The 16,591-nt window shown below is 35.3% G+C and overlaps 1 protein-coding gene across 2 annotated transcripts; it reads right to left on the bottom strand.

The window, feature by feature from the left end:
• Positions 1–2,153: 2,153 nt before the first annotated feature.
• On the bottom strand, positions 2,154–16,589 carry LOC144435097 (E3 ubiquitin-protein ligase CHIP-like). Of its 2 annotated transcripts, none has more exons than XM_078123656.1 (7): positions 16,550–16,589; positions 11,850–12,048; positions 8,648–8,813; positions 7,846–7,918; positions 6,310–6,366; positions 5,261–5,377; positions 2,154–4,606 (listed from the first exon to the last, which is right to left on the bottom strand). In XM_078123656.1, exons 2-7 carry the CDS (start codon positions 12,046–12,048, stop codon positions 4,481–4,483), a joined length of 738 nt encoding a protein of 245 aa, XP_077979782.1. In that variant the 5' UTR covers positions 16,550–16,589; the 3' UTR covers positions 2,154–4,480. The 2 variants fall into 2 exon arrangements, with proteins under 2 accessions (XP_077979782.1, XP_077979781.1); XM_078123655.1 differs by lacking the exon at positions 16,550–16,589 and adding an exon at positions 12,582–12,768.
• Positions 16,590–16,591: the final 2 nt, after the last annotated feature.

Raw genomic sequence — 16,591 nt, 5'->3', positions numbered from 1 at the left:
ATCATTGATGGTATGTGTGTATTATGTGTTGTGATGTACGTCTATTTATAACTCCTCTATGCAAAGAACACTATATATCATTGATGGTATGTGTGAATTATGTGCTGTATTGTATGTCTATTTATAGCTCCTCTATGCAAAGAACACTATATATCATTGTCGGTATGTGTGAATTATGTGTTGTATTGTATGTCTATTTATTGCTCCTCTATGCAAAGAACACTGTATAGCATTGGTGGTATGTGTGAATTATGTGTAGTGATGTATGTCTATTTATAACTCCTCTATGCTGTATATCATCGATGGTATGTGTGAATTATGTGCTGTATTGTATGTCTATTTTTAACTCCTCTATGCAAAGAACACTGTATAGCATTGGTGGTATGTGTGAATTATGTGCTGTATTGTATGTCTATTTATTGCTCCTCTATGCAAAGAACACTATATATCATTGGTGGTATGTGTGAATTATGTGCTGTATTGTATGTCTATTTATAGCTCCTCTATGCTGTATATCATCGATGGTATGTGTGAATTATGTGTTGTGATGTATGTCTATTTATAGCTCCTCTATACTGTATATCGTTGATGGTATGTGTGAATTATGTGTTGTGATGTATGTCTATTTATAGCTCCTCTATACTGTATATCGTTGATGGTATGTGTGAATTATGTGTTGTGATGTATGTCTATTTATAGCTCCTCTATACTATATATCATTGATGGTATGTGTGAATTATGTGTTGTGATGTATGTCTATTTATAGCTCCTCTATGCTGTATATCATTGATGGTATGTGTGAATTATGTGTTGTGATGTATGTCTATTTATAGCTCCTCTATGCTGTATATCATTGATGGTATGTGTGAATTATGTGTTGTGATGTATGTCTATTTATAGCTCCTCTATACTGTATATCGTTTAAGGTATGTGTGAATTATGTGCGGTATTGTATGTCTATTTATAGCTTCTCTATACTGTATATCATTGATGGTATGTGTGAATTATGTGCTGTATTGTATGTCTATTTATAGCTCCTCTATGCAAAGAACACTATATATCATTGGTGGTATGTGTGAATTATGTGTTGTGATGTATGTCTATTTATGGCTCCTCTATGCAACAAACACTGTATATTATATTCATTGATGGTGATACACTTTATCTGATGCCCTATCTGCAAGATTCACATGTAGAGGTCATAACTGTGAACAAAATTTGTGTGCATCACAGGGAGCAAGTTATTTAAAAAAATTTGCTATTTGGCAAAAGAAAAATTGGTATAAAAAAATTGCATGGTTTAAATTTGACAATTAACCTTGTGTAACATCACATTGTTTCGCCGCCTGTAGGAAATTACTGACAACCCTAGTCTTGTGTCTGTCAATCAAATTTGTTTATTTCTTTGATAGGTGTATACACATACATAATTCGTCCATCCATCATGCACACATACAGAGAAACCGGGGGTGGGGGGATTACGGGAAAGTTTTGAAACTCAAGGACTATTAAAATGAGTGCTTTCTGGTGATATTTTAACATGCCAAGTTAGTAACAATTCCCTCCTCTGATCACAGTTGGAAATTGAATTTAGATAACTAATATAACTAAAAATTTACAATTTTAAAAGTAAATTATGTTGCATGCCATTTTTTGTGATTTGATTTGATCAAGTGTTTTGTTTTACTTTTGTATTTATCAACAGAATAATCCTTTGATACACTCTTTGAACGTTTAGGTGTCACTGCCAATGGAAGCAAAAGCACATGTACCTGGGAATTTGACATTTGTACCTTAAGTTCTGCACTTACACTAAGTTACAGCACATATTTTGTTTAGCTAATGTCCTAGAAGCAAATGTTTCTTTTCTGTCTTCTGTGGGTCAGCATTTTTTTTTTCACCTAAGGCTCCAACATTTTTTTTTTGAAATTCCCCCAGCGCCCCCCCCCCCCCCCCAATTCAAAGGGTTTACCCCTTAATGCAAAGACGACAACTTTGCATACAAATGATTGATTTGTGCTTCCTGTCTCTTATAGCCTATTTCTGCACAGGTATGGCTGTGCATGGACTGATGAATGAGCTGCTATAGCCTTCTGGTCTAAAAACTCAGTCAAAGGTGAAAGAAATCAAACTGTACAATTTCTACTTTGAATACATAAACGTTTATTTACATTTTTTACATTCTCAACTTTCATGGTATTTGAGACACAGGTAGAAGCAAAATATATAATTCTGAAGAAAACGGAAAGCTTTGCTTAATATTCCATTACTATTGAAATAAAACTGGTATGAATGCAAAGCTACATGTAGGTCAATTTCTCTGTTATATGTAATATTTCCTTCTTGAACAACTTCTTCTCTAACATGGTGAATTTTGCTTCCATATGATTTAGTTTCAAGTGGTGGGCAAAGTTACTTGTCAAAATATAAATACTATGGATGACAAAATTATGCATCTATCCCACTTTGTTGACAAGAAAAATATTTGTTGATTAATTAGGAAAGCTATTGTATACTTTAAAGTGACTTCAGGACCATTCATAACCCATGGGTAATGCTTTTTTTCACTTTTTTTTTGTCATAGTTGACAAACTTTGTCGAATTGTCCATTTTTTTTTATTTTGCCATGAAGTCACCATGTGTGGCAATAACTTCATCAGGGATATCATTTCACTCTATAGTCAGCTTATCAAAATAAGTTTTACTAGTTAGATGAACATTGTCAAGGAATGATAATTTTACAATCTAAACACTTCTTATCGCTTTATCACCTACCCATACATACATTTGAAGTCACAATATGACGATATAAACTTAACAATCCATAAAACAAGACTTATTGAAAAACACACATTTTGTTGATTGATCGAAAGTGATTCATTGTGATCAGAACGCATGTTAACCTCAGTCTTGCTACATGACAGAAATATGGTTTTACTTTCAAATTGGGGCACAAGAATGGAGGTTTGTCAAAATTAAACATGTGAAAGAATTATGAAAGAGAATTGACAAGACATAAAACTTATAATGTGCTCCATTGTTGGTATATTGAACTTGCATTTTGTAAACTTGGTATTTGCAACTATATCTGTATATGTTTGCTACTACAAGTGATTGATGTAATTCATTGCCTTTAAAATTGAGGTGTACACTATTTTGATGTATAGTTATTATACTCTTAACAAGCTATCTGCCACTTTGTAGTTCATCTGTCACATCATTTAGACTGTAAGATACAGCATGTCATTCAGCCTAAATCAGTCTTCAGTTGGTACACGTCATTTCTTACACACTATTACTGATAGGCATGGCATGACACGTCATTGTCACATGAATGTACCTTATGCATTCAATGCTGATTATGAAACAGACACACCCTGTAACAGTCTAGAATGAAACTGTAGGCTTGAAGTATTCTTATGTGTGACGTCACTGGAAATTATTCAAATTACCATTCAAACAATAGGGCAATCACTTTGCCATAGTTTACCTGTCAATGTACAGTCTCTGATACTGCTTGGAAACTCAACTTTTTGTCAACTGACAATCTCATCCATGAGTTGTGTGTGTTGCAGTGCCATCAGTGTGTCCCAAGTCTGCACTTCGATACACGACAAAAGAAACTGTGATAATTACTACATAATTAATGTGATATGCCTCACAATGCATGTAGCAGATCGCCTGTAATGTGATACACCCCACACTATATGTAGCAGACCTCCTGTAATGTGATACATCTCACAATGTATGTAGCTAGCAAACCCCCTGTAATGTGATACACCTCACAATACATGTAGCAGACCTGTAATGTGATACACGTCACAAAATATGTAGCAGACCTCCTGTAATGTGATACACCTCACAATATATGTAGCAGACCTGTAATGTGATACACCTCACAATATATGTAGCAGACCTCCTGTAATGTGATACACCTCACAATATATGTAGCAGACCTGTAATGTGATACACCTCACAATATATGTAGCAGACCTGTAATGTGATACACCTCACAATATATGTAGCAGACCTCCTGTAATGTGATACCTCACAATGTAAGAAGCACATAAGAAGTGGAGCGAATGTAAGGCAGTGGTCACTCCTGGTAGACAATACTCATCAGTTTTAGGTTAGGGAGTCTAATCCCATTCCTATCCCTAAACTTAACCTAACCCTAACTCCCTAGCTGAACTGCAAATGTTTACCTATTGGAGTCTGGCCACTGTTCTACTTTCCTGTCCTTGAAGCTGCACAGTGGTTATCTGATGTTTACCATCTCATGTTATTTCCTTTGTTTTAAGTTTGCTATAAATTTTTATCTCTATTTGTTCTATATTCTAAGGCAACCTTATGTATTCCATATACTGAAGTATTCACAACAGATGCACTTCTGATTGTTGGTTGAACACTTTCGAACAAAGGCCTCATTCTTGACACATCTTTTTTTTTCTGTTTCTGAGAAATTATCGATGGAGACATGCTAGAATTCTTCTACCCATTCATTTTCTGTGATAAAGTTATCAATTACTTCCTTCATGGCAAGATTGGGAATCAGCTGGTCTTGAGTTAAGTCTGTTCGTGTAACCGGATCAAAATGTCCAACACGCTGAAAAGTAACAGAAAAAGACTGTTGATTGCTGAACTTCAGATATAGTCATTTTGAGTCAAAGGTAACAATGCCTGCATGAAAATTAGTACTCTTAATTCATTTCATTAGGTACATTTCTAAAGAATACATAACTGTTTGGTGTTTCCAGTAAACTTACTTGTAGCAGTACTTGTGCAAAATGTACTCAAGTTCTTCTGTTATTTTATTGGGGTTACACACAAAACTATGGTAAATTTCTCAAATGTCAGTATGGGGGTGGGGGGTGGGGGGACAATAATGAGTGTTTATTCAGTAGTCATCTTCTCTGTTACTAGCAAAGCCTATGACTTACTAATTGCATGCCACATTGTTACTGAAATTAATAGAGTTGAATATTGCACCAATGGTGTTGTAACACAAATTTTATGGCAAACTTCAAGGTGATGTAATTTTCACAGGGTTTCACAGATGGGCTCTACAGATGTAGCCTAAGTGGGGTGATTGATGGGACAACATTTAGCCTAGGTCAATGATTGAGGCGACAACACTTAGCCTAGGTGAGTTGATAGTACCTATCACTATCAATATCACTACACCCAGTTTCCACCTAGGTGAATTGATTGTACCATTCACTATCAATATCATTACACCCACTTTCCACAATTAACTAACCTGTAAATGTTCTTCAATATCTTTTCTATCATAAGTAATTCCACTTGGAGTAATGACGGGTTCTCTCATTAACTCAAAACTGATTTTTCCACATAGGTAGTCTGGCACTTCTCTTTTCTGTTTTTAAAAAAAGCCCAGTACAATTACTTTCATGAAAACCTTTTGTATTAACATGACACTGAAAGTACAAATAATAATAAGTTCTTGTACCACAACCAAGGGTTCTTCTTACTTTAAATGTTCAGCCTGTTCAGGTCAACAGCCTTTGTCAAACTGTCTAGTCTGTTTGCTGGATTTACCGCTTAGTGGAACAACAACTTATTACAACTGTTACAGTAACTGTTTTACCACCCTGATGAATGTGTTTAAGGATACTACACCTACAAGAAGTGTTATCTGCAATTTGAGGCTATGTGAATCCTTTAATCCTATGTGCTACAGATGCTGAAATTGTGATGGACTAAGTGTTTCCCAAGGAGTTGAGAAAGTGTAAAGGGCTGTTGTGCTGTTATAGGTACATGCCAGGGGTAATAAGTGTAAAATGTATTGACCATTCCAGAGCAAGGAAATGATGTTTGTGGTTGTAACATTTTTTTCATTATTATATTTTGATATGGCACTTAAAATACAACTCCATTCTTTCTCTTCTGACATTGTAATACACAGTATTCTCCACAATCACATCATCACAACAAACGACACCATCTATCATACAGTGAGTATTCACCACAATCACATCATCATCACAACAAACAGCACCATCTATCATACAGTGAGTATTCTCCACAATCACATCATCATCACAACAAACGGCACCATCTATCATACAGTAAGTATTCACCACAATCACATCATCATCACAACAAACGGCACCATCTATCATACAGTGAGTATTCACCACAATTGCATAATCACAACAAACAGCACCATCTATCATACAGTGAGCAAGATTGACAGTGTGCAGTCTTAACCTCGGCTTAACAAATTATGATGTATGCATTGGTTAAATTTCCAATTCTTGTTAGACATATTCCTTTGCCATTACTCACCCTCCTCCTGTCATCAACAGCAGAAAACAATGCATTTAGTTCTTTTAGGTGGTTTTCCTGTTGTTTGAAGTAAAATAAGAGTGGATTTGTTATTCATCATACACTGTATTTGTCTTAATCATTCTGGCAATTGCCAATTATCTAGAGATATCTGCGGTCATCAGAAAATCATTTTATCAGTGGTGGACAATCGAACTGGCTTTGAAGATGTAGAGAAGTCTTCTCATTATCTATACAAATGTATTCTCTTACATACACACTTACTATAGCACACAGTAGGATGTAATCCATAAGAAAATATAAAGTATACTTTTTCATCTGTTTAACGATACAAAATTGAGTATAGTATGTTCAGTGTGCATTTGGGTATGTTGTATTCTGCTTCAAGCTTTGGCCATGTGTGTGTGTGTGTGTGTGTGTGTGTGTGTGTGTGTGTGTGTGTGTGTGTGTGTGTGTGTGTGTGTGTGTGAGCAATGTTAATCTTATGGTAGTTTGATTAGAGTCAGTGTGCCCTCTAAGCCAATTTGACACGCCACTGATGCACACAATTTCTAGTGACGCACCAAAATTTGGTGTTCCCCCATCTCTTAGGCTCACAAGAAATCCCAGTTTTTCTCATTTTGACTCACAACAACAAAATTTGGGTATCGTTAGAGGACACACTGATTAGAGTGATAAGGAGAAGACTTCTTGGCACCTTCAAAGCCAGTTTTAATTATCCACCACTGATAAAATGATGTTCTGATCAGATGCATCTTTAGATAACTGCTAGAATGGTTGTATATTATGTATCAATAATTTGAACATATTGGTACCAGTGGGGTTAGATATTGTCAAGTAATCTGTCCATTTCATGATACATTAATAAAATCATTTTCTATGCTGGATGTTTGTATCTAATCTCTCAGATCACACAGCATCTCTCTAAGTCCATTTGAAACACTATTGATCCATTGATGTACAGTTCCGTATGAAGTGCCCAAATTTGGTTTTGCCTTATTCCTTACTGTGTGGTGGCACACAAGAAAATGCACGGTTTATCATTTTAAGCTGTTATAAAAATTTCTTGTCCCATACTGGAGGACATACTGGTCTGGTAAAAGGTAATTCATTGAATTTTGGATTACATATTCACTTGTCTGTATGATGCTAACTAAAAAGTATGGAGTGTTGTGGGAGTACAATATGAGCAGTATACTACTGTACTACTAATTATACCATCCAGACCATTTCTTTCATGAGTACTGGAATGACCAGAATATTTGTAACTACATATTTGTATGTTGTTACAGAAGGACAGACAAAATAGCCAAACTGTCACATTAAGGTCCAAAGTCATCACAACATAACCCATCCCATAATTTTTATCGAGGTCTAACCATCTTACTTCAGAGCAGTTTGAATTCATATATACTTCACAGATAAAATGAACATTTCAAATTTTATTACACGTATTGGTAATGATGCCATGTCATTCATGATCTTCTTTGTTCAGTTTGGTCACATGCATGTGTCACTTCAACTGTTTATACTTACGTATTCATCCTCTATCTTCTGTACATTCTCTTTTTGCTCATCTGAACAAGATTTCTCAACATCTTCTATCCGCCTACAAAGAATAGAGTCACACAGATTAATATATTAACAAATTAAAGGTAAGATTTCACAACATCTTCTATCCGCCTACAAAGAATAGAGTCACACAGATTAATATATAAACGCATTAAAGGTAAGATTTCTCAACATCTTCTATCCGCTTACAAAGAATACAGTCACACAGATTAATATATAAACAAATTAAAGGTACATGATGTAAGATTGTGATAAACACTACATAGGGCAGTTCTTTGGTAAGTTTGAATCAGCCCTGACCAAAATAAAGTACACTTGGTACAAGAAATATAAGAAAGGAAGAATGGAAATTGTTAACTTGGTCAACATTTTGTTAATACTTCAGTTCTCTTGTTGATGTTGGTCAACTCTAGTGACAAAGAGAAAGAAGAGCCTTTGGTAAAATTTCACAACTTGCTATACATTATGTTATATCGTGCTATCCCATGTAGAATTACAGAGCTCGGTTAATTAATCCACCAAAAACAAAAATTTTGTATGAAAAGCAAAATGCTGGAGTCTACTACTACCAGTAGTAGTAATCTAACACTAAGTGCAGAATCTTCAATTATATTTATAGTTGTATAACACTTGAATTAGAAATATGTAAATATACACACATCTACCACTAGCTATCAATAATTTTCCCTTCAAAAAGAGCATGTAATCAAACATATTTTCATATTCATATGTTAATGTCAATACTAATTATATTTTTGTATCTCACCTGTTTTTGTCTTCTATCATAAGTTTATTTAGATGTGCTTGTAGCTCTATTTCTTGCTGTATTCGTTTTTCTTCAAGATGTAGCCATCTCTTCTTCTTTGCTGACCTCAAGGCACTTGCTATATCATCACCAAAATTAAGTTTTTGCTCTCTAGCAAGGTCATATGCTACATAAAAAACAGACATATGAAAGAGAAAGGGATCTGATTGTAATATGATGTAGACTTCTTTGCAACATACAAATTACAGAAAATTAGACAAAAACATTTACAAACAAGTCATTGAAAATGACATACTCCCTGCTATGATTGGGTTTTAAGGAACTGGCAGTTTATGTTGTCATTTTCAAACCTGGTTAATGTTGTTTGGCCTCATATGGTTGTTTTTGATATCACTACTCTGTTCAAGCATGTCTGAGTTATGGCTTTGGACATGAAAACTGCGCCAACAAAATGGCTGCCAGGCAGCCATATTGGATCATATCACAACAACAATGAATATGCACATGTATGTCATAGAACACTGTCGTAATACCAACTTTGAATGAGATCTGTACAAGCATGTCTGAGTTATGGCTTTGGTTATGGCTTTGGACATGAAAACTGCGCCAACAAAATGGCTGCCAGGCAGCCATATTGGATCATATCACAACAACAATGAATATGCACATGTATGTCATAGAACACTGTCGTAATACCAACTTGGAATGAGATCTGTACAAGCATGTCTGAGTTATGGCTTTGGACAGGGAAAATTTGCAAACAAAATGGCTGCTAGGCAGCCATATTGGATCGTATCACAATGAAAATGGATATGCACATGTATGTCATAGAACACTGTCCTAATACCAACTTGGAATGAGATCTGTGCAAGCATGTCTGAGTTATGGCTTTGGACATGAAAATTCACAAACAAAATGGCTGCCAGGCGGCCATATTGGATCGTATCATGACAACAATGAATATGCACATATATGCCATAGAACACTGTCCTAATACCAACTTTGAATGAGATCTGTTCAAGCATGTCTGATTTATGGATTTAGACAGGGAAAATTTGCAAACAAAATGGCTGCTTGGCGGCCATATTGGATCGTATCATGAAACAAATTGACGTGCATATGTATGCCATTGAAAGTTGCCCCTCTGCCAAGTTTGAAACAAATTGGTCCAGGCATCTCCAAGAAACGGCTGCGGACGGACGGATGCACGGACGGACGCACGGACAGACGGAACCCAATCCATAAGTCCCCGTCTCGGACTTCGTCCGGCGGGGACTAACTAACATGAAATTCACAAAAACTTTCAAACCTATATATGGAATGGTAAGCTTTGAACTCCATAGATAAACTACCGTGAAGTTCACAAAAACTGTCAAACTTATATATGGAAAGGTAAGTTTTGAACTCCATAGATAAACTAACATGAAGTTCACAAAAACTGTCAAACCTATATATGGAATGGTAAGTTTTGAACTCCATAGATAAACTAACATGAAGTTCACAAAAACTGTCAAACCTATATATGGAATGGCAAGTTTTGAACTCCATAGATAAACTAACATGAAGTTCACAAAACTGTCAAACCTATATATGGAATGGCAAGTTTTGAACTCCATAGATAAACTAACATGAAGTTCACAAAAACTATCAAACCTATATATGGAATTAAGTTTGAAATTTTGCTACATTAGATAACTAATCTTACAATCAATGATGCTTGGAATAGAATTACTCCCCATACCTTACAGCCAAAATGCACATTTCAGATGTATTTCAAATCTAGCACTCTAAAATGCCAGAGTCAACCAATCAGTGAGCTTCTTTCTCAAGACTGTTGTGGCTTACTGTGGGTATTCACTTGTCATTTGCATACTCGAGTGTACCTGAAGTAAACTAAAGTACCAACTTTTCAAGTTTGTGAATTGGATCTTTGCCATTGGTTTAGAGCTAGGGTAGAACTTTTTAATTAATCGATGTTGCCAGTATTTAATAACATAAATCAGCCATACTGCCTCACTGTATGATGGCTTAGTGTGAAATTCAGCACAAAACAACCCCTAAGTGATCAGTATACAATATACTGAATGTTTATATGACCCTAAGCTACATCAAATTCAGGAACATTTTGATGAAAATGTGTAAATTGATCAGTTTTAATTTATATGGGTTGACAGACTGAGATCATGACAAAAAATACAAGAAACTGCTACCATTTACATGTATACTTCACTTGATTTAACATGCCATGCACAGCATTTGACAGCCCAGAAATAATGCTATGTCATGCAACTCAACTTGCTTGTGATTACATCCCATTCTTGAAATTTCTGAAAGTCTGAGTTGTTCTGTTCAAGTTTAGAGTCCTGCTTGCAGACAGAGTAAGTTGGAACTCGATACATATTTACTTCTTTCAGCATGTTAGTGTGTGCATAGCTGGTAATATTACATTTGTCTTGACTGGTGACTCAAAAGCGCGAGGTTTGAACTAGAAATACAGGGTCAGATGTGGGAAGAAGGCGATAACTCTCAAACAACAAAATCAGAAACAAATGACAATAAATGAATGAAATAATTGTAAATAAAGAAAGAGTGCCTTGTTCACCACATAAGTATTTAACGACATTGGGCTGACAGGAAATATGGTTCTTTTGCTAATGTCCCCAATATATTACGATTATGTTACATTTGCTGCACGAATCAAATTTTTATGAACATTACAGTTGACCATGGAGTGATGTTATGTTCAGGGAGTTCCCTATTATATAACATTATTTCTATAGCAATAACTCAACTGTTAACAAATCTAACCCAACTGCAATGACAGTCAACAAAACCTGTATTTACATTTAATTGATTTTGCACTTTTTTTTTTTTTGCAAAATTCAACAATCTCCACCAAACATTGTACATTATGCAAGACTGATAGATGGTACCAAAAGTTGTAATCGGGAGGTGGTTTGATAAACTGAAAGATACAGTATTGTGTATATTATCTTTCAGTCACTCTTTAGATGTTTGATGTCAGGAGGTTGGTTAGGAAGAGTGCCAACAATGTTGAATCTTTCAGTCTTGTGATTTGGAGCACTAACACATTTTTGGCAAGGTGTCCCCACAGTCAAGGAAAGCAAATTTCCCTCTGCAATGCCTGCAGGGCAGTATGACGTAATGTCATAAACTTCAAAGTTTACATTACATATCACACCTCTTTTTAAACTTGCCATAGCTTCATCATAGTTCCCTGTTTCCACCAAAGCTTGCCCAAGAAAGAAATGTCCTTTCACTAGTGTACTGTCCATTTCTACTGCATGTTTACAGTCTTGTGTAGCAAGTTCCCACTGTTGTAGTTTCAAATAACACAGTGAACGGTTGGTATAAAAAGTTGGCATATTAGGATTCCTCATCTGAAAACAGGTAAAAAAAAATAGTAAGTAAACTACTTTCTAGAAGACAAGTATATTGCCTATCTGTGAGAGGCTTATTGGCAGGAAATTGTTGTCTTCATCAACTGCAGTATATTTTAAGGAGCATGATCCTTGTAACCGTTCTTTCATTTTGCTTCATTTCCAAAACATCAACGACGAGGCGTGGCAGTCCCTGGCTCAAGGCTGTATGTCAGTTGACAGGCTAAAAATCGAACAGGTCATGTCACACACTGTAATTTAGTGTAAATAAATATTTATGGTGCGTCCTGAACAGTGTGATAGTGATACACAATCACTGAGTAACCAATCATTCAAGTCATATGTTAGTGTTAACTTCAGTACGTAATAATGATTTGAAAACGACGTCTCATTGCTGTTATTTTCATACACAAATTTGCGAAATATTAAATAAAGTTTTGAGTGTGACTCCACACGTGTCACCAGCTTTTCGAAGAGTTCATAACACACGACTCAACTGTACACACATGCACTGACAACTGTTTATAACTTACTATAGCTTTAGTGTAACAGTTAATTGCGTCGTCATACTTTCTTGCACTGAAGAAACGATTTCCCTGTTCTTTTAACTCCATTGCACTCATTTCTGTGCGTTTAGGGGGAGGTTTGCGACCACAACAGGACAGAATTTCGGCAGATATTGACGGCAACAACACATTGAAAGTTTTTAGCGCAATCCAATATGGCGACGCCTATGATCCCTATTTCTCTCCCATAAGTCTTTGCGCGTAATAGCAGTCGATGTCGTGTACGTACGTCACTACTATTGTTGATGGTTAGGTCTGACAAAAACATTGTGTGGTTCCGATTACGCTCAATTTTAGAAATTAGAATAGGTGAAGTAGGTAGATGTTTTATTTTTTTTTATATCTATATTTTTTTTTCATATGTGAGTGTCTAGTTCAGGTAGTTATGTTTTCCGTTGTTTTCCATATGGTCTGTGTTATTCGTATTGGTTTCTTCCCATCAGATGTACAGCCATTACAGATTGGAAGAACAATTTTATGTTGTCTTTTTAAGTTGATGTCAGTTTCCGTGTCCACTATTTTTTGCGAGACTTAACAATTTATCTTTTTTTTTCTCGAATACGTAAACAAAGTTTAGGGTCGGGAGTGAATATATATATATATATATATATATATATATATATATATATATATATATATATATATATATATATATATATATATATATATATATATATATATATATATATATAGATAGATAGATAGATAGATAGATGGATATAACTAGCTAGCTAGCTAGATAGATAGATATAGATAGATAGATAGATAGGTTGATAAATTGATAGACAAGCAGACAGACAGGCAGCCAGAAAAGCAGACATTCAGGCAGCCAGACAAGCAGACAGACAGGCAGGCTGACAGGCAGACAGACAGACAGACAGACAGACAGACAGACAGACAGACAGACAGACAGACAGACAGACATGCAGACAGACAGACAGGCAAGCAGACAGACAGACAGACAGACAGGAAGGCAGACAGACAGGTAGACAAGCAGACTGATAGACAGGCAGGCAGACAAGCAGATAGACAGACAGGCAGGCAGGAAGGCAGACATACAGACATACAGACAGACAGACATATAGAAAGACAGGTAGACATATGGGTGGAAGGATGGCTTAATAAGTGAATAATCTCGCTAGCTTTTCCAAATGCTTGATTTTATTAAATATCTGTATTATACTGGTCGGATAATTTTCTTGAATATTTATTTTATCTTCAGACTTATTCTCTGTTATGCGAACTAGATGTTATTTTGAAGGAGTGGTTAAAAGATCAAATTTTGTGACTGTCTTAAAATTTGGAGATATAAAACTGTGGTTCTGTGGCAGTACCAATCGTTTGGGAACAGTATTGGTTGTACATTCGATAGTATGGTGTATTAATTACTCTGTAATATTACCAATAAGAAATATATTGTCCAAAGCGGCGTATTGGATGCAGTCCACTCTCAACTCTAATTTCAAATGTGTTCATCACAAATTCTTGTATAATCTTTGGTTTTGGTTTTCTTAGTGTTTATGTGATAGCTAAGGGTACGTAGCTGACAAAAAACTATATTAATTCACTACAAATTCACCAAAGTTAAGTAATCAAATGTGTTATGAGCAAAAGTAAATAATGTTGACTCCCTTTCGACAGTGTTGCCTGGTTATGGCGACAATCCTTATATAGAAAACGTACATAATTTCAGCTTACACTAAACAACTCAAATTTCTCAAGTGCTTAGAAAACTTAGTGTCCTGTCTAGCCTACAGCGTCCGATAACGTTACCTTACGCTACCTAAGTCCCTGCAATATCTAAAAAAAAATTAATTACGATACCAGATAATTCACACCCTGCTGTCAAACCAATATCCTCCGCACTATTGAGAATGACAAAAATTAGCTTAATCAAAATGCAAATCTGTAAAAGTAAATAATATAAATTTCAATATAATAATCCATCTCATTGATATAAAAAATGTACATGTAGGATATAACTTTATACATTACAAACATCACGTTTGTACTAGTAGACGTATACTGAACATCATTTGGCCCATGGACGGACAAGACTAGTTTCACAGAACTATTGCCATGATCACATCAGATAACAATTATGCATTTTTTTTGCATTCAGTTTGTATTTTGTATCATATGTATGTTCTTTGAAAGTGTAGCTTATTTTTGTTATCTGGGGAAATAAATTTCATTCCTTCCCTCCCTCCCTCCTTCCTTCCTTCCTTCCTTCTTTCCTTCCTTCCTTCATTCATTCATTCATTCATTCATTCATTCATTCATTCATTCATTCATTCATTCATTGTGCGTATTTCTGATTGCAGCCTGGAGTACATGTACCGTGAAAAACAGAAGTCAATGACTGGTCGGAATTCATAGATAATTACTTGAGCTCGATTACTGGGATAATACACTCTAATCGAATTCAAGATCCGTCATAGTTTTATTTCAAACAATCATAACCTGCTGCTTTCCGCTATAATATAGATTTATTTCTTGTCTGTACAGAATAACTAAAATCAAGTAAGCATAGCTATGTTTACACAAAACCACCTTTACTATGTAAGGGTCAATTTTAATCCGCAATAGACTGAATTGTTATACTATTTTTGTCTACATTTCCACAGTCAGCTCAAACTTTTTATTTTTTTTATTTTTTTTAATATATAGTTTCAGTTGTGTAATTGTACTTCTTCAGTGGAAGTAAAGTATTATATATAAGTCTTAACATCTTCATACATTATTTATTTGAGAGCTGTGATATATGAATAATGCTGTATGTAACAGTTATTAATAAAGGTCAGCATTTGATTTGATCCATTATCGTTTAAGATAAACGATAAACTTTCCATGTTTCTTGAATCCAAACAAAGTACAATAATTCGTGACTGTACATTCCTCTGGACAGTCCTAGACTATCCCAACAATCATAACATTCTCCTATCAAAGGTATCGAACAATTCCTGGATTGATGTCATTGTTGACTGTCTGCTCTTTTCAGTTCTTCCGTTCTCCTTCACGAAAAAACTGCTTCTCGTGATCATTTCATTTTCCGTACTACTAACCGATACATCCCGATTTATGTTAGTGTAAGTACGTCAGCTAGTCACAATCAGATAAATAAAAACGACAGTGTAAAATATGAAAAAGCATGTCTTTCATTTCTTAAGTCTTATTTCACCAGTCGACACGAGGCTCAATTAGTCGCACGAAAGCAACTTGCCATGTTCTAGCGTATCGGCCTTCGTACATCCCTTGTGTAGTTGGAATCGTAGGACCCCGGTACAATTAACTTTATATGTAACCATTCTCCATTTGAGCAACTTGTCCATTACTGGTGTCACTTATGCGTCAAAATACAAAATGCAAAGTGTCAATTACATTTGAACAACATTTGGGGGGAATTATGACTCAAAATCATGCCTCTGTACAAAATAGACCCAAAGCAAAACGACCTTGCTTGGCAATGGATTAATCTTGTATGTCATTACTGTATTCTAATTACACATGTCCAAACACGCCTTCCATAAAGTGATATTCGAACATTGCAATTGATATATACTTATATATAGGATTATACTAATGAATTAACTTGATAATTTACAACACATGTATACCACTAGCTTTGTTCTCAACATTTTCGCCAAGTGTATTCTGGTATTGTATTTCTGCAAGTATATTCATCTTTTAACAATTTGTACTGATATTGACATATATGGATATTTGTGCAATACATTATTTTTTCGATGAGAAAGTTATACCTTTGTGCATGCCAAATAAGATAAGTAGTATGTTGTCCTCATATATTTATTAGTTCCTTGCATGCGTTGTGTCTTGATAATACTGTTGAATGTCCAGATTGCGTCTCAGTATTCATACATGGAATCTTCTGTATACGACACGGATTTTAGACCAGCGGTGCAATAAATACTTACGAGAGACAATCCTTCCTTTGCCTACACGGTCTTCATCGTCTT

This window comes from Glandiceps talaboti, chromosome 5, assembly GCF_964340395.1.
Source record: "Glandiceps talaboti chromosome 5, keGlaTala1.1, whole genome shotgun sequence".
NCBI lineage: Eukaryota > Metazoa > Hemichordata > Enteropneusta > Spengelidae > Glandiceps > Glandiceps talaboti.
Note: the sequence above shows the minus strand (reverse complement) of the source record. Positions and strands in the feature narration are given on the sequence as shown.

Coding starts and splice junctions, on each gene's coding strand:
- LOC144435097 (XM_078123655.1), bottom strand. CDS start 12,671: ATGAGTGCAATGGAGTTAAAAGAACAGGGAAATCGTTTCTTCAGTGCA. Junction 8,814..11,849: donor TATGGCAAGTTTAAAAAGAG/GTGTGATATGTA, acceptor TTTTTTATGTAG/CATATGACCTTGCTAGAGAG. Junction 5,378..6,309: donor CTGTTGATGACAGGAGGAGG/GTGAGTAATGGC, acceptor TTTTAAAAACAG/AAAAGAGAAGTGCCAGACTA.